The following is a 25,747-nucleotide window of genomic DNA, read 5'->3' as shown; positions in this document are numbered from 1 at the left end:
CATTCCCACCAACAGTGCAAGAGGGTTCCCTTTTCTCCACACCCTCTCCAGCGTTTATTGTTTCTAGATTTTTTGATGATGGCCATTCTGACCAGTGTGAGATGATATCTCATTGTAGTTTTGATTTGCATTTCTCTAATGATTATTGATGTTGAGCGTTCTTTCATGTGTTTGTTGGCAATCTGTATATCTTCTTTGGAGAAGTGTCTAATTAGGTCTTCTGCCCATTTTTGGATTGGGTTGTTTGTGTTTTTGATATTGAGCTGCATGAGCTGCTTGTATATTTTGGAGATTAATCCTTTGTCAGTTGCTTTGTTTGCAAATATTTTCTCCCATTCTGAGGGTTGTCTTTTCGTCTTGTTTATGGTTTTCTTTTCTGTGTTCACACCATCTTTGGAATTCCTTGCTCCTGACTCAGCTACCCTGACCCAAATAAGGAAGAAGGTCACTAGGTCCCAGCTGTGTGCACACAGGCACCAGGACAGAGGTCCATACTCAATGACGCAGTCCAGGACCCAAAATGAAATGACAGAAAACCTGCCTCAAAAAGGTGGGAAGCAGAAGTGCATTGGCTGAGTGTGAGGAGACACTTCAGCATGCTGTATTGTTGCCATGAGCATGTCAGCAAGATCTTTTTTAATCCACCTCCTAGAGTAATGAAAATAAAAACAAAAATAAATAAATTGCAACTAATTAAACTTAAAATCTTTTGCACAGCAAAGGAAGCCATAGGCAAAAGAAAAAGACAACTCTCAGAATGGGAAAAAACATTTGCAAATGATGTGACTGACAAGGGATTAATCTCCAAAATATACAAACAGCTAGTGCAGCTCAATAGTAAAAAAACCAAACAACCCAATCCAAAAATGGGCAGAAGACCTAAATAGACATTTCTCCAAAGAAGATATACACACCCTGAGAAAACAATAATTCAAAAAGAGTCACGTACCACAATGTTCATTGTGCACTACTTACAATAGGCAGGACATGGAAGCAATCTAAGTGTCTATTGACAGATGAATGGATAAAGAAGATATGGAACATATATACAATGGAATATTACACAGCCATAAAATGAAACAAAATTGAGTTATTTGTAGTGAGGTGGATGGACCTAGAGTCTGTCATACAGAGTGAAGTAAGTCAGAAAGAGAAAAACAAACACTGTATGCTAACACATATATATGGAATCTAAAAGAAAAAGGGGGCATTCTGCAGAACCTAGGGGCAGGACAGAAATAAAGACACAGATGTAGAGAATGGATTTGAGGACACGGGATGGAGGAAGGGTTAGCTGAGACAAAGTGAGAGAGTGGCATTGACATATATACACTACCAAATGTAAAATAGATAGCTAGTTGGAAGCAGCCACATAGCACAGGGAGATCAGCTTGGTGTTTTGTGACCACCTAGAGGGGTGGGTTAGAGAGGGTGGGAGGGAGACACAAGAGGTAGGGGATATAGGGATATATGTATACGTATAGGTGATTCACTTTGTTATACAGCAGCAACTAACACAACAATGTAAAGCAATTATACTTCAATAAAGATGTTTTAAAAATCCTACAAACAATAAATGCTGGAGAAGGTGTGGGGAAAAGGGAACAATCCTACACTGTTGGTTGAAATGTAAATTGATATAACCAGTATGGAGGTTCCTTAAAAAACTAAAACTAGAGCTACTCTATGGTCCTGCAATCCCACTCCTAGGCATATATCCAGAGAAAACCATAATTCGAAAAGATACATGCACCACAGTGTTCACTGCAGCACTATTCACATTAACCAAGACATGGAAACAACCTACGTGTTCAATGACAGGTGAATGGATAAAGAAAATGTGGTACATATATACAGTGGAATACTACTCAGTCATAAAAAAGAATGATATAATGATATTTTCAGCAACATGGATGCACCTAGAAATTGTCATACTGAGTGAAGAAAGTTAGACAGAAAGACAAATATCATATGATATCACTTATATGTGGAATCTAAAAAAATGATACAAATGAACTTATTTATAAATAGAAACAGACTCACAGACTTAGATAACAAATTTATGGCTAACAAAGTGGAAAGGAGGGGGCAGGAATAAATTAGGAGTTTGGGATTAACATATACACACTGCTATATATAAAATAACCAACAGTGACTTACTGTATAGCACAGGGATCTCTACCCAATTCTCTATAATAACCTATATGGGGAAAGAATCTGAAAAAGAATAGATTATGTATATGTATAACTAAATCACTTTGCTATGCACCTGGAACTTACACAACATTGTAAATCAAATGTACTCCAATATAAAATTTAAAAATTTTTAAATAAAAAATAGAAAATAAAAAAACCAATGGAAATTTTTCAACCCCATTAGTATTTAGGGAAATGCAGTTTAGAGTGACAGTGGGAAACCACTTGGCCACTTGACAACCATATCAGCAAAATTAAGTTTCATACTGTCAAGCATTAGTGAGGGTGTGGGGAAACATCTTCTGACACACAAGTGCTCAGAGTGTAAAATAACACAGCCACTTGGGAGTTTAACTTGGCAATTTTTCTTAAATTTAAGAATTCTAATTTTTACAACATGATCATCTCACTACTCATTTGTATCTGAATCAGATAGTGCCTGTTTGTAGTAGAAGGCATACAAGGATATGTATTCCTAACAATGGAAAAAAAACTGGAAGTGAAATGTATACCGAATATATTTATAAAATTGATTTATTGAACTGATTTTATAAAAATGAGGTGTTTCTGTAGCAGTGGTTCTAACCTAGAGGTGATGTTGCCAAAGAGGGGACATTTGGCAATGTCTGGAGACATTTTTGCCATGGCTGGGGTGGGGAGGCTACTGGCATCTAGTGGTTAGAGACCAAGGATGCTGTTAAACATCCAGCAATGCTCAGACCACCCCCACTGCAAAGGATGATCCAGCCCCAAATGTCAACACTGCTAAGGCTGAGAAACCTTGGACTATATAAACTAACATGAATATCACTTCAAAATGATGTGTAAAAAAGCCCCAAGTTACAGAAAGGTACCTAAAGGAAAATCAGACCTGTGTTAAAACACATAGTATGAAAAACAGTCTGGTGGTTCATCAAAAAATCAAATACAGAATTACTATATGACCCAGCAGTTTCACTCCTTGGAATATATCCCAAAGAAATAAAAAGAATTCAATTAAATCTTTGTACACAAATATCCATAGCAGCACTATTCACACAGCCAAAAGTTAGAAACAACCTAAATGCCCATCAATGGGTGAATGAATAAACAAAATATGGTCAAGCCATACAATGGAATATTACTCAGCTATGAAAAGGAATGAAGCACTGATGCATGCTACATGATGGATGAATCTCAAAAATATGCTGTGTGAAAAAGCCAGACCCCATAGGCTACATACTTTATGATTCCATTTCTGTGAGATGTCCAGGACAGGCAAATCCATAGGGTAAAAAAAGGGATTAGTGGTTTCTGCTAATCTGGGGCTAGTGAGCAGACAGAGGAGGACTGCTAATGGGATGGGATCTCCCATTTTGGGGGTGATAAAAATGTCCTAGAACTAGGTAAACATGATGGTTTAACAACATTGTTAATGTGCTAAATGCCACTGAATTGTTCACTTTAAAATGGTTAATTTTATGTTATGTGAATTTCACCCCCAAAATAAAACAAAACCCCAAAAAGCACAACAAAACTCCACAATACTACTCTTATTTTATGGGATTATGTTTGTTCACATGCCCCATGCATACAAAGGTCTGTAAGGATGCCCATCAAATTCATCATGGTAATAGCATGGCTGGCTGTTGCATGACTCTTAGCCCGATTTGTAGCATTTCAATTATTTAATAAGAAGGAACAAATATTTATGTGATAATTTAAATTTTAAAAAAGACATTTAATTGGGCAAATAACCTGGAAAGGGAAAAATGAAGGTGGAGAGGCACACTGGGTAGTTTTCTCAGCCCCAGCAGGCAATACAAGGTCTGCCTTCCTGCCAAAGTTAGGAGCCAGAGCCCCAAATCCCAAATTGCAGAGTGTTAGACTCTGTTGAAGCCCCTGAGAAGCTCATGTAATCAACTCACCCCCTGGAAGGTAGGGAGGGAAGGAAAGTGAGGACAGAGTCTCCCTGGGGTTGCCCAATGCCTTGCAGTGTTCCCCTGCGTCCCAGCATACCTGTAGCAGAGGCAGAGGCAGTGGTACCACAGTGAGAGAAGGCAACAGGCAGGGAACAGGGGCAGCATAAAAAATGGAGGACAGACTCAGGTAAATCTCCCTACTGCACTGGCATGCTCAGGGTGGAATGTTCCTTGCCTTGCAACCCTCACCTGAAGGGAAACACCAAACCAGGGCTTCTTCCTGGAGTGAGGCAGAAGCAAATGCAGAACCTGGAGCCCTAGGTGAATCAACCTCCTTCCCTCCCACTTGTGCAGGAGAGAGCCGGGGAACCAGTATCTGCCACAGACTCAGAGAAGCCACCCTGTTTATACAACTCCTTGTGCAATTTGTGTGAATGGCATGGGAGAAGCAGGCAGGGCTCTACTTTCTAGCTTCAAGGTAATGTGATGATTGCTTTGTAGGACAGGTAAGAAAACTAAGGTGCAGAGAGAAAAGAGCTGCCACACCAAGTTACACAGAACACCTGCCTGAATTTTAACCTCTCTCTCCTCTCGGTCCTGGCCAAAAATCAATGGTAAAAGGATTGTGGGGAGGCACAGAAAAGAGATAGTCAAGAGGATTTAGGACTGAAGGTTCCAATCACCACCCGGCTCTGAGGGTATAAAGTATCAGGGAAGCACCAGGGTGGACAGGTGCAGTGATGGCAACAAGTCAAAGATGAAAATAGGAGAAAAAGGGAGGCAGGAGGTGGCTGAGATAGGAGGGAGGATGTGGAGAGGGGAACCTAAACAGCTTCAGTGTAAAGAGAGAGCCAGGATGGGGACAGACAGGTAAGGTAAGATGGAGATGACACAGACCTTGTCTGTGGTTCTCAACCAGATGCAGTTCTGCTTCTCAGGGATCATTTGACAATGTGTGAGTATACTTTTGATGGTCACAATTGGGAGATGCTGCTGACATCTAGTGGGTGACAGGGATGCTGCTCAGCATCTTATAATGCACAGGACAGCCCCAACCCCCCAAAATTATCAGCCCCTAAAATCCCTAATTCTGAAGTTGGAAAACTGCTGCAGGGGTATATGAGGACAGGATTCGTCCATGGACAGGCTAGGCCCCTGAGTTCCTGGGTGGGGAGCTGGCCCTACTGTGGGTTCCTCTACGTGCAAGATTGCCAGATTACACTCTCTCTGTGGTTGTTCAGTTTACTTACAGAGGGACCCACTACGTGTTCTCCTAGTGGATCAATGCTAGGACGCTTCAGTCTACCTCTCTGTTGTCCTACTCCCATGCCCACCATGGTTCTATGACTGTTTGGTTTTCTTTTTTAAAAAATTAGTAGATTTTGGCCTTCCCTGGTGGCGCAGTGGTTGCGCGTCCTCCTGCCGATGCAGGGGAACCGGGTTCGCGCCCCGGTCTGGGAGGATCCCACGTGCCGCGGAGCGGCTGGGCCCGTGAGCCATGGCCGCTGAGCCTGCGCGTCCGGAGCCTGTGCTCCACAACGGGAGAGGCCACAACAGAGGGAGGCCCGCATACCACAAAAAAAAAAAAAAAAAAAAAAAAAGGAAGGGAAAAAAAAAGAATTCTGTTGAAATTCTTCAGAGTACCAAAACTTCAGAATTGCTTTGCATTTCTGCTGTGTGAGAGGGATAGAAGTCAGGGACGAGAAATATAAATAACCATTTCTGCTTAGTAGATTTTTTAGAGTAATTTTAGGTTTACAGAAAATTGAGCAGATAGTGCAGAAAATTACCATGTACCATCTCTCTCCCAGCACAGAGATTCCCTTATTATTAACATCCTGCATTAGTGAGATAACTGCGTTACAGCTGCTAAACAAATATTGACACACTGTTATTAACCAAAGCCCACAGTTTACAATAGGGTTCACTCTTGGTGCTGTACATCCTATGAGTTTTGACAAATGCACCATGTCATGTATCCACCATTATAGTATCATACAGAAGATTTTCACCACCTTAAAAAAAAAACCTAAGTTCCACCTAATCATCCTTTCTGCTCTCTCCTTGAACCCTTGACAACCATCAATCTTTTTACTGTCTCCACAGTTTTGCCTTTTTCCAGAATGAACAGACAGCAATCTTAGCTGTTTTCTGTGTCCCCATCATCCCAGAAGGTGTATATGCAGCCCTGGACCACCTTCCCAGGACATGGTGAGCTCTTGTTTTCTTATAGCACCTCTTTCTTTCTTCATGGCTGTGGCTTCTGTGATCTTTATTAATATAGGGAAGGAGTAGGGGAATGGTATGGTATGATGAAGCTGACATGTCGCTGGTCCTGGAAGTAGCCCTGACATTCATTAACAACCACCAGTAAGTGGTGAGTATAACAGAGAGTTTAGGAAAAGATAGGCTTTGGGGTTATTCAGATGTAGGTTTAGATCCTGGCTCCCCCCACTCAGGAGCCATGGTCCCTTGGGCAAGTGGTGTGTCCTCTGTGGGAGGCAGCTGCCACTTCTGTAAAACAGGGATCATAGCAGGTGTCTCACAATATTGGATTAAAGATTTCATAAGAAACATACGAGCACAGGTGCCAACGTTCAATAAAAAGTAGCTACTCCCATCAAGAACTGAAATCCAGTGCCAAAGACAGTTGTGTCTCCAACATGATACATTGTAATGAAGGTCATGGAAGAGTTAAACTCAAGGAGTTTTAAGCTTACTCAGGAGTACTGTTTTGGAAGCACACAGGAATGAGTGACTAAATCTGTTTTGGGAAGAGATGTCCAGGAAGGCTGCACAGAGAAGGTGACATTTAAGCTTAGACTTAAATATAAACAGGTGTTTGCCAGTTGAAGAAGGGGAAGAACTGAGATCCAGGGAGAAAGAGCAGTTAAGGAATTACAACTGTACTCTTTAGATCTTTGGTTCTCAACTGGAGGTGACTTTGCCCCCCATGGGGACACTGGCAATGACACTATAAAACTCTTAGAAGAAAACATAGTCAGAACACTCCATGACATAAAGCACAGCAAGATCCTTTTTGACCCACCTCCTAGAGAAATGGAAATAAAAACAAAAATAAATAAATGGGACCTAATGAAACGTAAAAGCTTTTGCACAGCAAAGAAACAATAAACAAGATGAAAAGACAACCCTTCACACCTGTCAGAATGTCTGGATACATTTTTGGTTGTCACTACTGAGCAGGAGCTACTGGCATCCAGCTGGCAGAGGCCAGGGATGCTGCTAAACACCTTACAGTGTATCCATAGCAAAGGATGATCCGGAACCAAATATTGAAAAAACTTGCACTAGATGTTGGAGAGCTACAGGAAGTTGAGACCATAGCCCACATGATCCCAGTCTCACCCATTCAGCCTTTTCTTGGGGGCTCTTTTTTCCAAGTCATTGACTTTGACTCACCCCCTCTAGGATCTCAGGGTATCAGGAATGAGTGAGGCCATAGGGGCTACCTGGGGACCTATGGCAAGTGCTGACCCAGAAGTGAGGGGAAAAAACGAGTGACTCCAAGGGAGGGAGGCCAAGAAACTCTGGAAACCAGTGATGTTTGGGGAAAGCAACCTTCAGTCACCAAGGTGTCTTGTTCCCACACTTTGTTTTGTTCTCAACTTGTCAGAGCTTGATCAAGGACATGAGCCCGCTTAAGAGGGCATTTACTACTTTATTCCTATTTTTTTATTCTGGTAAAATACATATAACATAAAATTTACCATTTTAACCATTTTATAGCATACAATTCAGTGGCATTAAATGCATTCACGATGTTGTACAAGCACCATCTATCTAGTTCCAGAATCTTCTCAGCACCCCCAAAGGAAACCCCATATCCATTAGAAGTCACTCCCATTTATCCCCTTCCCCTAGCCCCCAGCAACCATTGATATGCCTTAAACTCTTACATAAATATTCATAGCAGCATTATTCACTATAGTGAAAAAGTGGAAAAGAACCAAATTTCCATCAATGGGTGAATAGATCAACAAAATGTGGTCTGTCGATACAATGGAATATTGCTCAGCCATAAAAAGGTATGGAGTTATGACAATGCTACAACATGGATGAACCTCAAAAACATTATGCTGAGTGAAAGAAGCCAGACCCCAAAGTCCACAGAGTATATGATTACATTTAGACGACTTGTCCAGACCAGGCAAATCCATAGAGACAGAAAAAAGATTAGTGGTTAGCTGCATTTTAAACTTGACATAGCCTAATTTAAAAAAAAAAAAAGGGATTTGGGGCTTCCCTGGTGGTGCAATAGTTAAGAATCCGCCTGCCAATGCAGGTGACACGGGTTGGAGCCCTGGTCCAGGAAGATCCCACATGCCACGGATGCAACTAAGCCCGTGTGCCACAACTACTGAGCCTGCTCTCTAGAGCCTGCGAGCCACAACTACTGAGCCCGCGTGCCACAACTACTGAAGCCCATGTGCCTAGAGCTCGTGCTCTGCAACAAGAGAAGCCACCACAGAGAGAAGCCCGCGTGTGCAATGAAGAGTAGTTCCCACTCGCCGCAGCAACTAGAGAAAGCCTGCGTGCAACAACAAAGACCCAATGCAGCCCAAAATAAATATAAATAAAATAAATAAATTTATTTTTAAAAAGGATTTAAAATTGTTATTCATAAAGAGACACTGAATACCCATTAAATTGTTATTTACTGAGAACAGATCATATACATTTGCTCATTGAGTGTACTGAGTTAATTATCATAGGTAGCACCTAGTGTTTTCCAGATCAAGTCCAAGAATAACTCATTTAATTCTCACAACAACTCTTTGAGTTAGGTAGGGGGAAATGGAGGTAAAAAGAATTTAAGACACTTGCTCAGGTTTACACAGCAGGCAGAGCAAGGGTTCGAACACAGGTTGGCTGACTCCCTCATCCCTTTGTCAGATGGCTATGTTGCATTGCCTCAGAAGGTACAGATGCACCTCTTGGGATCTGGAAAACAACTAGAATATTATTTCTACACAGTCTCTTGCTTCTGATTCATTGCATGGATAACTCCAGAGGAAGAATCTGATTGATTCATCTTAAGTTAGAGATGCACACTGGTCCAAAGTGTTGTAGCCATGGGTAAGTAGGTCCTGTGGTATCTGAAGCTATGGGAAGAACAAGGTTTAGCAGAATGGAGCAGGAGGGCAAGGGCTAGAAGCTCTGGTGAAGGAACATTTATATTATCAGAGGTAACCAGAGGGAGAGAGGTGTATAGCCTTTGGAGAAAGTCAGCCATGCGTTCAAGTCTTAACTCTGCCATTTTGACAGCTCACCTTGAACAAGTTGCTTAGCAATTAGCAACCCAATATTCTCAGTGAGTATTCTCAAGACACTCAAAATTGGGTGATCAAATCAGCACCTCCCCCACTGCACTGATGAGAAGATTAAATCATAGGAGGCACAGAGTAGGAACCCAACCAATGCCACGTGTCATTTATCAGAAACAGCCCCTTGGCAGCAGGGCCAGGAATGATGGAAGCTGATGACTTCCTTCCATCCAGTAGCTGACCTCTCCATGTCACACCTCACTTCAGGCACAGTCTCCATGCAGGGAGCCAACCTCTCAGCAGTGACTGAATTCATCCTCATCGGCTTCTCCAACTTCCCCCACCTTCAGCTGATGTTCTTCCTGCTCTTCCTGCTGATGTACCTGTTCACGCTGCTGGGGAACCTGCTCATCATGGTCACCATCTGGAGCGAGCGCAACACTCCACATGCCCATGTACCTCTTCCTGTGCGCCCTCTCCATCTCCGAGGTCCTCTACACCTTTGCCATCATCCCACGCATGCTGGCCGACCTGCTCTCCACCCACCACACCATCTCCCTCATGGCCTGTGCCAGCCAGATGTTCTTCACCTTCACGTTTGGCCTCACCCACTCCTTCCTGCTCACCATCATGGGCTATGACCGCTACGTGGCCATCTGCCACCCCCTGCGCTACAACGTGCTCATGAGCCCCCGTGACTGTGCCTGGCTGGTGGCCTGGTCCTGGGCTGGAGGCTCAGTCATGGGGCTAGTGGTGACATCAGCTATTTTCTACCTCACCTTTTGTGGACCCAATATGATCCACCATTTCTTCTACCACATGCCACCTCTAACAGCTCACCTTGAACAAGTTGCTTAGCAATTAGCAACCCAATATTCTCAGTGAGTATTCTCAAGACACTCAAAATTGGGTGATCAAATCAGCACCTCCCCCACTGCACTGATGAGAAGATTAAATCATAGGAGGCACAGAGTAGGAACCCAACCAATGCCACGTGTCATTTATCAGAAACAGCCCCTTGGCAGCAGGGCCAGGAATGATGGAAGCTGATGACTTCCTTCCATCCAGTAGCTGACCTCTCCATGTCACACCTCACTTCAGGCACAGTCTCCATGCAGGGAGCCAACCTCTCAGCAGTGACTGAATTCATCCTCATCGGCTTCTCCAACTTCCCCCACCTTCAGCTGATGTTCTTCCTGCTCTTCCTGCTGATGTACCTGTTCACGCTGCTGGGGAACCTGCTCATCATGGTCACCATCTGGAGCGAGCGCAACACTCCACATGCCCATGTACCTCTTCCTGTGCGCCCTCTCCATCTCCGAGGTCCTCTACACCTTTGCCATCATCCCACGCATGCTGGCCGACCTGCTCTCCACCCACCACACCATCTCCCTCATGGCCTGTGCCAGCCAGATGTTCTTCTCCTTCACGTTTGGCCTCACCCACTCCTTCCTGCTCACCATCATGGACTATGACCGCTACGTGGCCATCTGCCACCCCCTGCGCTACAACGTGCTCATGAGCCCCCGTGACTGTGCCTGGCTGGTGGCCTGGTCCTGGGCTGGAGGCTCAGTCATGGGGCTAGTGGTGACATCAGCTATTTTCTACCTCACCTTTTGTGGACCCAATATGATCCACCATTTCTTCTACCACATGCCACCTCTAGTGAAGTTAGCCTGTGGGGACAACGTCTCCACCGTGGCCATGGGTGTGGGCCTGGTGTGTGTCATTGTCCTGCTGGGCTGCTGTCTCCTAATCCTTCTGTCTTATGCCTTCATCGTGGCCGCCATCTTGAGGATCCCCTCAGCCGAGGGCCGGCACAAGACCTTCTCCACGTGTGCGTCCCACCTCACCGTGGTGGTCGTGCACTATGGCTTTGCCTCTATCATCTGTCTCAAGCCCAAGGGTCCCCGGTCTCTGGAAGTAGACACCCTGATGGACACCACCTACACAGTCCTCACTCCCTTCCTCAGCCCCATCATCTTCAGCCTCAGGAACAAGGAGCTGAAGAACGCCATGAAGAAGACCTTCCTCAACAAATTCTTCCTCCATAGCTCCTGAAATGGCAGGTTTTGTAACAGGAGATGTGGCACGTAGAGGCACTTCAGTCTATCATCTGTAAAATAGGAATAATCATGCTGCACTGGTGATGATGCCTGTTTGTGAATTTCCATTCGTCCCCATTCAGCAACTTCTCTATAAAATGCTAGATGTCTGCTTTCTCTCCTTTTCCCCAGTCTGGCTGACCTCATTCGTCCTGCATTCAATGGAGTCACAATCTCCCCAATATTGACCTTGTGAGTCAACTTCCTCCTGTTTACTGTGCCTGAGAGCAGCATGAAAGAAGGGACGCCCATGTCCTGTGTTGGGGAACCTGCGTGCATAATTTGTCTTCACTGCGTGAAGGAGGGATGCTTGCTCTACCTAAAACAATGGTGACATAAACAGACAGTGATCTGGTGCCTGCTGTGTATCAGGAACTGCACTCTGTGATTTGGAGACCTCATCTCTCGCATGTATCATATTGAGGGAAGGAAAGCATTGTTGACTGTTGTTGTTTTTCATTTCAAGTCTTTACATTTCTGGAGGTAGGGTGTCTTCTCCTATGAGTTGCTTTTGTTGGCTGAGTGAATGATAGGTCTAAGGATACAAATTATAGAAAGAAGAGAGAGGGGATCTGAACTTCTCCTTCTAAGATAAGCAATATGGAAAGAGATGGGGGAAGACATGGGAGAGGGAAGATGAAGTGGTGGCTGGTTTGAGGAATAGGGGAGGAACAGGTAGAAAAACCAGATTGCTAGCAGTTGATGGGGAACTAGGAGGGTATGATGGACACAGTGGCTGGTGAAGAAATACGGAGAAAGAGCAGGGACATAAATGGACATTTTATAAGGTTAATAAGGTTGCCATAAAGTACCTGATGTAAATCCCCTTTCTGGATGCCCTTGAAATCCTCAGTAGAAATCCATTTCCCTTTCATGGGTTGTGGAGTCAGATAGATTGAGGGGATGCATCCACAGGCTCCTGCTTCAAGGGAAGTGTGCAGGCAGAATCAGGTAGCCGCTTTGGGTTATGCTCCATTTTTAAATGAGGCAATGGACACAGTGAGGTTTGGTACTTGCCCAAAATCAAGAAGCCAGGTAGGTTCATGGATGTAGAATGGGGTCGACTGAGTGAGCCTTCTGTAGTAATGGGTCTCCAACTTGAGGGCACATCAGAATCAGGCTGCTGGGTCTCACCTCAGAGTGTCTGATTCAGCAGGTCTGTGGGGGTGGGCAGGGGCACTCTAGAATCTTCATTTCTAACCAGCTCCCAGGTGATGCTGCAGCTGGTCTGAGGATGACACTTTGGGAACCACTGCTCTAAAGAATTCTTAGCTCAAATATGAAGCCACATATTTGAGTTGGAGGCAGAAGTAGCTTTTCTGTCTCACCCTTTCTCTCTCTCTCTGTCTCCCTCCCTTACCCCTTTCCCTCTCTCCCTCTTTCCTTCCTCCCTTTCTTCCTTTCTTTTTAATAGTTATGAAGATAACAGCTTCCCATTTGTTGAGCATTTATCATCAGCTATTATGGTCTTTAAAAAAATACCTGTATTGAAAGATACTTTACATACCATAAAACATACCCATATCAAGATATGTGTAATCATTACCACAGCAAATTTAGAACATTTTCCTCACCTACAAAAGAAAGCTGTACCTTTTAGCTATCACCTCTCTTTCTTCCCTTCCTTCCAGTCCTAAGCAACCACTAATCTACTGTCTCTATAGATTTGACTTATCTGGACATTTCATATACATGGAATCATAAGATATTTATCATTTTGTGTCTGGCTTCTTTCATATAGCATGTTGTCAAGGTTTATCCATGTCACAGCATGTATCACTAATTTCATTCCTTTTTTATAGCTGAATAAAGTTGCATTGTTTGGATATATGACATTTTGTTTATCCATCCATCTGTTGATACATTTTTTGGTTGTTTCCACATTTTGGCTACCATGAGTGTTTCTGCTATAAACATTCATGTACAAGTTTTTGCGTGGATCTATGTTTTCATTTTGGGAGGTATATACCTTTCGGTGGAATGGATGGGTCATACGGTAACTCTATGTTTAGTTATTTGAGGAACTGCTAGACTCTTTTCTAAAGTGATTGCACCATTTTTCATCCCACCAGCAGCGTATGAGGGCTCCAATTTCTCCACATCCTCACCAACGTTTGTTGTTATCTAACTTTCTGATTGTAGTCATTCTAGAGGTATCTAATTGTGGTTTGTTTGTTTGTTTGTTTTTAATGATCTAAAGTTAATAATGTTTATTTATTTATTTTTAAAACATCTTTATTGGAGTATAATTGCTTTACAATGGTGTGTTAGTTTCTGCTTTACAACAAAGTGAATCAGTTATACATATACATATGTTCCCATTTCCCTGATGTATAAAGACAGGTAAGGTCTTAAATGCTTTATACACATCAGTTCTTTTACTCCACGAGGGAGGTCAGATTATTAGTTCCATTTTCAAGATGAGGAAATTGAGATATAAAGAGATTAAGTCTGCTAGCTAAATCTTTCTCCTGAAGTGGAAAAAAACTAGAATTCATTAAGTTGGAGCTGGGGCTGAAAAGTATACACTTCTCAGGGGTTATGACGAGGGAAGGCCAGCTGTTCCAGGAAGGGATGAAAACCTGGATTGGAAAGAAAAGACCAGTTTTAGCAGGCACCAAATGAAATAAGCCCAGACCTTGACAATATGCTGACCTCAGGGGGTTAGGAAGAAACGTCAATGTGAGAGGACTGGGGAGACATAACCTAACCTTGACAAAAGCTGGCTATAGGCATTCTGTGTTTGGTTTTCCTTAGCGGTGGTATTAATATGGAAAAGAGTGTCATGTTTAAACATGAAGTTGCTTGAGCTAAAACAAACAAACAAACAAAACAAAAAGAACTGAATCCTTTTAAAGCCAGGTTCCTGGGTTATATTGAGAAGACTTAAGATAGTTAATTAGCAATATTTGGGGACATCCTTTGCTTCCCCTATAAATGGTGAAGGAATACCAGATATAAGGACTGCCCCTCTTGAAGCTCTCACGTGCAAGGAATGTTTAAGTGGCCAGCACAAGTCTTGAGGTGTAGCCAGTGCTCTTTGGCAAATCACAGATCTGGAGACTTTTAGAATATACCGATGTCCTGGGAAATATGTAAGAGTCAGACTATGTGAATATGAAGGAGCTGACAGCAAAGGTGACTTCTGAATTATATCCAAGAAGTGCCAGTGTGGTTCCCTGTGGTCATAATAGAAAAAATCAACTTACTCTACTTTGATTAACCAATGACAACACTTTCTGAAATTTAAATAAACCATGTTTTTACTCCTTTACTTTATTTACTATTGTATTGTAAACTTAAAGTGACCAAAGAAGTTGAACTTAGTGAATGTATGTTGTTTCTCTAAGTGGCATATTCTAAACCCAAGGGCTGGGTCAGGACTAGAAGAAAGAGGCAGGGTCATGAAACTGCAGTGCTGCTTCCTGTCTTTATTTAAAATGTTGATATATTGTTCATCGTGAATTTTTTGCATTAATTTTGATTTTGTAAAATATTGCATAAAATATGATTTATCTTAATTACTGAATTTTGTGGTAGCCCCCTAAATTTAGTTGTCAATGTGAGTATCTCACTTGCCTGACCCTAGTCTTGATACTGTTAGACATGCCTATCTCCCCCAACCCCCGAAAATACCTTGCCTTTATTTTCCCTGCAACAGTTCAAAAATTTGAAGCCATCATTCACTTATCTGGTGGTGGAAAATAGAGATAAATGCCAAAACATCAGTGTAAACACAAGCAGCATCTTTGGTTGATGACCTTCCTATCACAGGAGTGAAGACAGCCCTGCCCCTCTGCCCACTAGTGTTGGCTAGGACTCCCCCCGCCAGGACTTGTCCTCACCTCCCCTCTATTATTCAGCTTCCACTTTCTTATGTTCTTCCACTGCCTGCATTCCTAGTTGTTTGCCATTCCTTACTAATGGTATCCGCTGTGCCACATGCTTTGGTATCCTCGAGGTGGGACCAGAGCACAGAGAGGTGATTAAAGGGCCTGGAGCACAGAGAAAGGCTGCTGATGGAGAGAACTCCAGACTTTAGGGGTCCCCCCTCCTGGTGCTAATGGAGCCACCGTGGGCTTCCATGCTAACTGCTCAAGGTAAAGACCATCCTGAATGATGCAACCTGCTGCCTTCTCTTCTCTTGTTCTGCTCTTCCCCAGTGTTGACCCTGACAGCCGTGCTTGTGGATGAAAGTCCAGTCCCCTCCTCAAGGATGTTTTTCTTCTCCTCCACCCTCAACCCCCACAAGCTGTCTCTGTCCAGCAGCCAGCAGGATCTTTCTAAAGGGAAAACTTGAAAAATCACCTGTCTGTTTATACCCTTGGGACACAGTACAAATTCTCCTGTGGTCAGGCCCCTGCTTCATCTTCAGTATTACACCCCAGCCCTCCCCAGCTCTTCAGGCTCTCTAACATCCTGGTTATTCCTGCAATAAACCAAGCACACTCAGACCTTACAGGCTTTGCCCATGCTGCTGCTTCTACCTGGAATGCCCTTCCGCTGGCATAACCTACACATCCATAGGTTTGACCTTAAATGTCATCATCTCAGGAAAGCCTTCCCTGATTTCCCCATACTGAGTCACCACCCCTATTATAAGCACTCAGAGCAACTTCTTTCTTTCCTCATAGCTTTTATCACAATGTATCATATATATTAATTAGTGTGATTATTTGTTTAATAGCCACATCTTCCTCTCTCAACTGCAAGCACTGAGATCAGGGTCACATCTAATCAGTTCCATGTTGAATCCCCAGTGGCATCTGAAAACATGCCTGGCACACAGTAGATAATCAATAAATGTTTGTTAAGTAAGCAGGGTTTATCATCCTTGGAACGGTTGACACTTGAGCTTGGCTCGTTCTTTGCAGTGGGGTCTGTTCTGTGCATTGCAGGATGTTGAGCAGCATCCATTACCTTTACCCACTAGATATTGTAACACATCTCCTCCTCTTTCAGTTGTAATAACCAAATATGTCTACAGAAACTTCCAAGTATCCTCTGGAGTCTCTGAGAGCCACTTGAGGACAGAAATGAGGGAAGACTTGGCTGATGCTCCCAAGCTGCAGAGTCACAACCCTTTTTGTGGCCCTTAGCACCTGGTCCTTATCTTGGTGAGAGCCCTGACATTTCTCTGTGTGTCTTTCCACGAAGCACTATGTAAACTCCTCAAAGAGAGAGGCTAGCAACAGACCCATCTCTGTACTCCCAAACTAGCACAGGATTTAACACACAGAAGACAATTAATTATTAAATAAATCTTTAAAATCTGGCATTTATTAAGTGTTTATTGGTTGCCAGTCTCTGTCAATTGCCCTACATAGATATTATTTAATTCTCAGAACTATCCTAAGAGGTGGCTACCTTATTATTAAACCTATTTTAATGATGGGAAACTGAGGCTGAGAGATTACATGTGATTTAACCAAAGCCACTTTGTTTCATCACTTACCCACTGCACAGCCTTATTTACAATTCTGAGCAACACTTTCTTTTCTCTTTAGAGTGCAAGGTATCACCTGTCTCCCTGCCCATCAGCTGTTGCCATAGAGATGAGTTGTGGGGACCAGCTTAGAGACTAGTAGCCATAGAAATGAGGCTGTTTGTGTAGAAGGGGATACTGGGAGAAAGGGGGAGGTCAGGAAGCTCAGTTGGTGTAGAATTTCTGCCAACAGCACCCCCTTCTAGACAAAAATGCTCTCCATTGAGGTCCCACTCCTTTGACCACATTGATAACCCAGGTGATAGTCAAAGTTTGTGGACAATTGAACAGTTCCTCAACCAATGCCTCTGTTTCCAAGCTCATTAAGCAAAACTTGAAATTATAATATCATCCTAACTACTGTTTATTGAGCATATCCATGTGCCAGACACCATGTTAAGCCCTTCACAAACATTGTCTTACTTCAGTCTCATAACTGTCTTAGAAGGTAGGTGCTTTTTCTTCATTACAGGGTACACTCAGAGAAGGAAATTGACCTGCCTATGGACACACAGCAACACATGAGAGCAAATTTCCCCATGCCCACTCCAACTGTGTTAATAAGTTTGAAATTTTTTTGTCCATCCAATTGGATGGGAAAAATAGCACCTAAATTTTACCTTCATTCTTCTAAATTAATTTAATTAACAAATTTTTGAAAGCCTACCATATGCTGTGTAGGAATACAGCAGTGGACAAAATGACCTCCTCAAAGCAACATTCCAGTTGGCAGAGACAGACTTCATTAAGCAGATACATGTCAGGAGGTAATAAGCATGTGGGAGACAAGTAAAGCAGATCAGGGAGGTAGGATATGGCCAGGGGTGTTTCAGTTTTGTGTAGTATGGTTAAAGAAGGGCTCTATGATATTTGAGCAGAAAAGGAGTGGAAGAGGAAAAGAGAGAAAAGGAGAGGAAAAGAACAGAGGAAGGGAGGGAGGGATGGACAAAGTGAGGGAGGGAGAGAGAAAAAGTAAGGATGATAATGCCAACAAGAACATCCAAGGTTTGGATACATTAAGTTTGAGATGCCTACTAGATATCCACTTGGAGATATTGAGTAGGCAGTTGGATAGGAATAAATATAAGAATTTGGGGATCACCTGTGTGCATAAGGTACATGAACACATGGTACTAGGTGGAATCCCCAGGGAGAGAGGATGCTGATGAAGTCCAAGGACTGAATGGTTTCAATGGCTGACTTGTGTTCCATTTATGAATGAACCAGTATTTGTTTAACCATCCATTATTAATGGATATATCTAAGTTTTACAATATTAAATGTCACAGCTCTGAACATTCCATTATTTACTCAGATGTGGAATATATAAGATGTCTATCTAATTAGGTTTCAATCTAATTAGATAGCCATCTAATTAGGGAGGCAAGATTTAAGCTCAGATTATCCTGACCTCAACACAGCTTTTCACACACTGTTTCCCACTGCTTTGGAGGGCAGTGAGGTTTCTCACAGTAAACATTACAAGCCGACATTCTGGTTTGTATAGTATTCTGTGGATTACACTGGTCCACCCAGGAAATATCAGTTAATCAATTATATCTTCTAAGTACTATGCTGGTGCTGGGTGTGCTGGTGAGCAAGATGGGCAGATTTCCTGACCTCAGGAAGCTGATAGCCTAACGAATCATAATAAGTTATCATAAGACATTGAGTGCCCGACTCATTGTGGATACCCAGTCACATTCCAGGTTTTCTTTCCAATTGGTTATTAGTAGGCTCAGAGGCCAAGTTGACTTTAATGAAGAAAATGAAAGAACCTAGCTTATATTCTTGTCTAGACTTTCCTTGTTGCCAGGAAAGGGGATCATCTCAGGATCAGTGTGAAAGAGTAACTCAGGAATTCCTACAAGTCCAAAACTTTAAAATCTGGAATCTATAGAAATATTCCATCAATGTCCCAAGGTTGCATGCTCCAGTGTATGGTGGGCTCCAATTGCCCACCTGTGGTTTAAGAGGCTCTTAGGATGCTGACATTATTGATTCGAAAATGGGCTAGTCCTCCTTGGATGGGGAACTCACAAAACCCATTGCAGGAAAATGCTGTGTGAAGCACTGGGTGGAAAGGCCTGGGAATCAGTAAAGACCCACAAGAGAAGCCGGGCCCTTCTAACTTGTGTCATCTTGGATGAATCATGCAACAATTTTGAGCCTCAGTTTCCCCTCTGTCAAGTGGAGTGGATGTGAGTTTATCTGCCCTGATATCCAGTTGTGAGGCTGTAACGAGATAATGTATTTGAGGGGTAACATGAAACATGGAGTACATTATGCAAAGGAGGATCATCTAGGATCCTCAGTTTTGACTGAAATTTTTTCCACATCTTCCCATTGTATAGTAACATGAGATGTTTTTACTGCTCAAGTTATAGAGAAAGACTGAATTCAACTTTAGGGAAATGATGTATAGTTTACTATTCAACTTACATGTTTTTTTAACTGGCTAATTGACTATTATTTATGCATGATAATTACATTTATTGTTGTACAAAACTATATCACCATAAACTAGTGTCCATTAAGTATTATAAATTGCTATTTTTAATGCATAAATTCATATTCTGAAAAGCTATAAATTTGTCAAGGGACTTTTAATTGAGATATGATTGACATATAACAGTGTATAAGTTTAGGGTGTACAATGTGCTGAAGGGATACATTTATATATTGCAATATGATTACCACTGCAGTATTAGCTAACACCTCTATCATGTCACATAATTATCATATCTTTTTGGGGAGTGAGAAAGATTAAGATCTAGTCTCTTAGCAACTTTGAAATTTATAATACAGTATTACTATCTATACTCACAATGCTGTGTTTTTGACCCCAAGATCTTGTTTGTCTTCTGGTTGATCTACTGGTTGCAAATTTGTGCCCTTAAACAACATCTCCCCAATTCCCCCAACCCTCAGCCCCCGACAACCATCATTCTACTCTCTGTTTTTACAAGTTTACCTTTTTAAGATTCCATTTATAAGGGATATCATACAGTATCTGCCATTCTCTTGAATACATGGATTTTCAACAAGCTATAAGTAATATTGAGTATGGTCAACCTTAAATCCCCCCTCACACCCATGGGGGATCATTAAACCAGTGTGACCATTGGATACACCTTCATTCTGGGCTCTGCACTCATTATTGCTGTTCAACAAACAGTTACCAACTGGCCTATGTGCCAAGTCACTTTCTAACACAGCAGGTGATTTCTCACCATGGGACTTCTTTCCTTGACCTAACTATAGAGACTTCTCTGTCTCTCTGCAACTGCTCAAGATTCACACTTGAAACGTGGAGGTATCCTCAACATTTTCTGAGTCTGCTTATTACAGATATGCGCAATGCTGAAATTTAGGGTGTTTTGCTGTCCTCTGCTGTAATCTGGCTTAGTCTTCTGTAGCCTCACAAAAGTTGGGTTGTAGCTATCTGCTGCTGCCTAGAGGAGGGTGGAGGCCTGAACTATTGCATTTCTCTTTGCCATATGGGTTGATGGTGATGGGAGTACTTAGACCACCCTGGTTTCTCACAGGAGAACAGATTCCAGGTTTAAGGCTATCTGACAAAATGTCCTGCATCAGATAACAATCAATGAATCTGACTTTCTGTGTGTTATCAACTCATACATCTTTCCACCCTGAATACATTTATGAGATTGTTTAACCACTTTGCAAACATTTGGACGTTGCCTACAGGGTCCTTGTAAACCATAAAGCATCAGACAAATATAGGTTATTACATGCTTACAGGGTGTCATCTCTAAAGGTAGCATGTGATAACCCAATTTAGCTATTTCCAAGGAATTCCCCCCAGATAATCACATTTTTTTCTGGGTAGAGTTTGCTGAGGAAGGATTTCTTCATGGCATTCTTCAGCTCCTTGTTCCTGAGGCAGAAGATGATGGGGCTGAGGAAGGGAGTGAGGACTGTGTAGGTGGTGCCCATCAGGGTGTCTACTTCCAGAGACCGGGGACCCTTGGGCTTGAGGTAGATGACAGAGGCAAAGCAATAATGCACGACCACCATGGTGAGGTGGGACGCACACGTGGAGAAGGCCTTGTGCCGACCCTCGGCTGAGGGGATCCTCAAGATGGCGGCCACGATGAAGGCATAAGACAGAAGGATGAGAAGACAGCAACACAGCAGGGCAGTGATACACACCAGGCCCACACCCATGGCCAGAGTGAAGATGTTTTCTCCACAGGCCAACTTCAGAAGAGGCTTTACATGGCAAACAAAATGATGGATCTCATTAGATCCACAGAAAGTGAGTTGGAAAATGGCAGATGTCACCACCAACCCAATGATGGAGCCTCCAGCCCAGGACCAGACCACCAGGCAGGCACAGCCACGGGGACTCATGAGCACATTGTAGCGCAGGGGGTGGCAGATGGCCACGTAGCTGTCATAGCCCATGACGGTGAGCAGGAAGGAGTGGGTGAAGCCAAACGTGAAGGAGAAGAACATCTGGCTGGCACAGGCAGTCAAAGCAATGGAGTGGTGAGTGGAGAGCAGGTCAGCCAGCATGCGAGGGATGATGGCAAAGGTGTAGAGGATCTCAGAAAGGGAGAGAGCACACAGGAAGAGGTACATGGGCATGTGGAGGCTGGGCTGCCTCCAGATGGTGGCCATGATGAGCAGGTTCCCCAGCGGCATGAACAGGTACATCAACAGGAAGAGCAAGAAGAACATCAGCTGAAGGTGGGGGAAGGTGGAGAAGCCGATGAGGATGAATTCAGTCACTGCTGAGAGGTTGGCTCCCTGCATGGAGGCTGTGCCTGAAGTGAGATGTGACATGCAGAGGTCAGCTACTGGATGGAGGAAGGTCATCAGCTTCCATCATTCCTCGCCCTGCCCAAGGGGCTGCTCCTGATGAATGACAGGTGGCTTTGGTTGAGTTCCTACTCTGTGATTTAATCCTTTCATCAATGTATTGGGGGAGGTGCTCTTTTTATCACTCTATTTTGAATATCTTGGGAATACTCATTGAGAATATTGGGGTGCAGAGAGTCTAAGCAACTTGCTTATAGCAAAGCTGTTGAAATGGCAGAGCCAACACCTGAACGCATGGCTGGCTGTCCCCAAAGACTCTTCCTTTCTATCCCTCTAGGTTGCTTCCAAAAATGAAAATGTTCCTTCATCAGAGCTTCCAGTCATTGCTGCTCTGCCCTCCTGCTCCCTTCTGATAAATCCTGTTCTTCCCAGAGCTCAGATACCACAAAATATGCCTACCCTATGGTATCTCTAACTTAACATGGATCAATCAGATTCTTCCCCTGGAGTTATTCATGCAAAGCATCCGAAGCAGGAAACTGTAGAAATAATGTTCTGGTTGTTTTCCAGATCTCATGCAGCCCATCTGTATGTTCTGAGGCAATGTAACATAGCCATCTGACAAAGGGGTATGGGAGTCAGTTGATTGATTTTGAATCCCTTCTCGGCCCACTGTGTAAACTTGAGCAATTTCTTCACCTCTCTATATCTCCATTTCTCTCTGCCTGCCTCAAAGAATGATTGTGAGAACTAAATGAGTTATTCTTGGACTGTGATCTGGAAAACAATAGATGCTATCTATGATAATTAAATCAATACATTAAGTGAGCAAATGTACATAGTCTGTGCTCAGTAAATAATGTCAATTTAATGAGATTTCAATGTCTCTTTATAAATAAATAACTTACCTATTTTAATGTGATCTTTTTTATTAGGCAATATCAAGTTTAAAAGGCAGTTAACCACTAATTTACTTTCCATCTCTATGGACTGGCCTGCTCTGGATAATTCACCTAAATGGAATCTACACTATGAGACCTTTGGGATGTGGCGTCTTTCACTCAGCATGATGTTTTTAAGGATCATCCATATTGTAGCATGTATGAAGAACTTCATTTTTATGGCCAAACAACATCCCTTAATGGATAGACTAAATTTTTTTTACCCATTCATCCATTGCTGGACATTTAGGTTATTTCTGTTTTTTCACTCATGTGAATAGTGCTGCTATAAACATTCATGTAGGAGTTTAAAGCATATCAGTGGTTGACAGCAAGATACTTTTTGACCCACCTCCTAGAGAAATGGAAATAAAAACAAAAATAAACAAACAGGACATAATGAAACTTAAAAGTTTTTGCACAGCAAAGGAAACCATAAACAAGACAAAATGACAACCCTAAGAATGGGAGAAAATATTTGCAAATGAAGCAACTGACAAAGGATTAATCTCCAAAATATACAAGGAGGTCATGCAGCTCAATAACAACAACAATAAAAAAAAAACCCAATCCAAAAATGGGCAGAAGACCTAAATAGACATTTCTCCAAAGAAGATATACAGATTGCCAACAAACACATGAAAGAATGCTCAACATCACTAATCATTAGAGAAATGCAAATCAAAACTACAATGAGACCCTCGGCTGAGGGGATCCTCAAGATGGCGGCCACGATGAAGGCATAAGACAGAAGGATGAGAAGACAGCAACACAGCAGGGCAGTGATACACACCAGGCCCACACCCATGGCCAGAGTGAAGATGTTTTCTCCACAGGCCAACTTCAGAAGAGGCTTTACATGGCAAACAAAATGATGGATCTCATTAGATCCACAGAAAGTGAGTTGGAAAATGGCAGATGTCACCACCAACCCAATGATGGAGCCTCCAGCCCAGGACCAGACCACCAGGCAGGCACAGCCACGGGGACTCATGAGCACATTGTAGCGCAGGGGGTGGCAGATGGCCACGTAGCTGTCATAGCCCATGACGGTGAGCAGGAAGGAGTGGGTGAAGCCAAACGTGAAGGAGAAGAACATCTGGCTGGCACAGGCAGTCAAAGCAATGGAGTGGTGAGTGGAGAGCAGGTCAGCCAGCATGCGAGGGATGATGGCAAAGGTGTAGAGGATCTCAGAAAGGGAGAGAGCACACAGGAATAGGTACATGGGCATGTGGAGGCTGGGGTCCCTCCAGATGGTGGCCATGATGAGCAAGTTCCCCAGCGGCATGAACAGGTACATCAGCAGGAAGAGCAAGAAGAACATCAGCTGAAGGTGGGGGAAGTTGGAGAAGCCGATGAGGATGAATTCAGTCACTGCTGAGAGGTTGGCTCCCTGCATGGAGGCTGTGCCTGAAGTGAGATGTGACATGCAGAGGTCAGCTACTGGATGGAGGAAGGTCATCAGCTTCCATCATTCCTCGCCCTGCCCAAGGGGCTGCTCCTGATGAATGACAGGTGGCTTTGGTTGAGTTCCTACTCTGTGATTTAATCCTTTCATCAATGTATTGGGGGAGGTGCTCTTTTTATCACTCTATTTTGAATATCTTGGGAATACTCATTGAGAATATTGGGGTGCAGAGAGTCTAAGCAACTTGCTTATAGCAAAGCTGTTGAAATGGCAGAGCCAACACCTGAACGCATGGCTGGCTGTCCCCAAAGACTCTTCCTTTCTATCCCTCTAGGTTGCTTCCAAAAATGAAAATGTTCCTTCATCAGAGCTTCCAGTCATTGCTGCTCTGCCCTCCTGCTCCCTTCTGATAAATCCTGTTCTTCCCAGAGCTCAGATACCACAAAATATGCCTACCCTATGGTATCTCTAACTTAACATGGATCAATCAGATTCTTCCCCTGGAGTTATTCATGCAAAGCATCCGAAGCAGGAAACTGTAGAAATAATGTTCTGGTTGTTTTCCAGATCTCATGCAGCCCATCTGTATGTTCTGAGGCAATGTAACATAGCCATCTGACAAAGGGGTATGGGAGTCAGTTGATTGATTTTGAATCCCTTCTCGGCCCACTGTGTAAACTTGAGCAATTTCTTCACCTCTCTATATCTCCATTTCTCTCTGCCTGCCTCAAAGAATGATTGTGAGAACTAAATGAGTTATTCTTGGACTGTGATCTGGAAAACAATAGATGCTATCTATGATAATTAAATCAATACATTAAGTGAGCAAATGTACATAGTCTGTGCTCAGTAAATAATGTCAATTTAATGAGATTTCAATGTCTCTTTATAAATAAATAACTTACCTATTTTAATGTGATCTTTTTTATTAGGCAATATCAAGTTTAAAAGGCAGTTAACCACTAATTTACTTTCCATCTCTATGGACTGGCCTGCTCTGGATAATTCACCTAAATGGAATCTACACTATGAGACCTTTGGGATGTGGCGTCTTTCACTCAGCATGATGTTTTTAAGGATCATCCATATTGTAGCATGTATGAAGAACTTCATTTTTATGGCCAAACAACATCCCTTAATGGATAGACTAAATTTTTTTTACCCATTCATCCATTGCTGGACATTTAGGTTATTTCTGTTTTTTCACTCATGTGAATAGTGCTGCTATAAACATTCATGTAGGAGTTTAAAGCATATCAGTGGTTGACAGCAAGATACTTTTTGACCCACCTCCTAGAGAAATGGAAATAAAAACAAAAATAAACAAACAGGACATAATGAAACTTAAAAGTTTTTGCACAGCAAAGGAAACCATAAACAAGACAAAATGACAACCCTAAGAATGGGAGAAAATATTTGCAAATGAAGCAACTGACAAAGGATTAATCTCCAAAATATACAAGGAGGTCATGCAGCTCAATAACAACAACAATAAAAAAAAAACCCAATCCAAAAATGGGCAGAAGACCTAAATAGACATTTCTCCAAAGAAGATATACAGATTGCCAACAAACACATGAAAGAATGCTCAACATCACTAATCATTAGAGAAATGCAAATCAAAACTACAATGAG

General features: G+C 42.7%; 3 protein-coding genes and 1 pseudogene across 3 annotated transcripts in view; 2 read left to right on the top strand and 2 right to left on the bottom strand.

Annotated features, from left to right (window-relative positions):
• LOC102985201 (olfactory receptor 10H2-like) overlaps window positions 1-10,243 on the top strand; it is a 93,247-nt gene extending 83,004 nt beyond the window's left edge. The window contains exon 2 of the mRNA XM_055091305.1: window positions 9,816-10,243. Coding sequence (XP_054947280.1) covers window positions 9,816-10,243 — 428 coding nt within the window. The remainder of the gene's footprint in view (window positions 1-9,815) is intronic.
• A 254-nt stretch (window positions 10,244-10,497) lies between these two features.
• On the top strand, window positions 10,498-11,446 carry LOC112067653 (olfactory receptor 10H1-like; annotated as a pseudogene).
• A 9,330-nt stretch (window positions 11,447-20,776) lies between these two features.
• On the bottom strand, window positions 20,777-21,757 carry LOC102985485 (olfactory receptor 10H1-like). The gene has a single exon (XM_007121398.2). It carries the CDS (start codon window positions 21,755-21,757, stop codon window positions 20,777-20,779), a length of 981 nt encoding a protein of 326 aa, XP_007121460.2.
• A 72-nt stretch (window positions 21,758-21,829) lies between these two features.
• Window positions 21,830-24,103, bottom strand: LOC112067642 (olfactory receptor 10H1-like). The gene is made up of 2 exons (XM_024134339.1): window positions 23,396-24,103; window positions 21,830-21,949 (listed from the first exon to the last, which is right to left on the bottom strand). Exons 1-2 carry the CDS (start codon window positions 24,101-24,103, stop codon window positions 21,830-21,832), a joined length of 828 nt encoding a protein of 275 aa, XP_023990107.1.
• Window positions 24,104-25,747: the final 1,644 nt, after the last annotated feature.

This window comes from Physeter macrocephalus, chromosome 2, assembly GCF_002837175.3.
Source record: "Physeter macrocephalus isolate SW-GA chromosome 2, ASM283717v5, whole genome shotgun sequence".
Taxonomy (NCBI): Eukaryota; Metazoa; Chordata; class Mammalia; order Artiodactyla; family Physeteridae; genus Physeter; species Physeter macrocephalus.
Note: the sequence above shows the minus strand (reverse complement) of the source record. Positions and strands in the feature narration are given on the sequence as shown.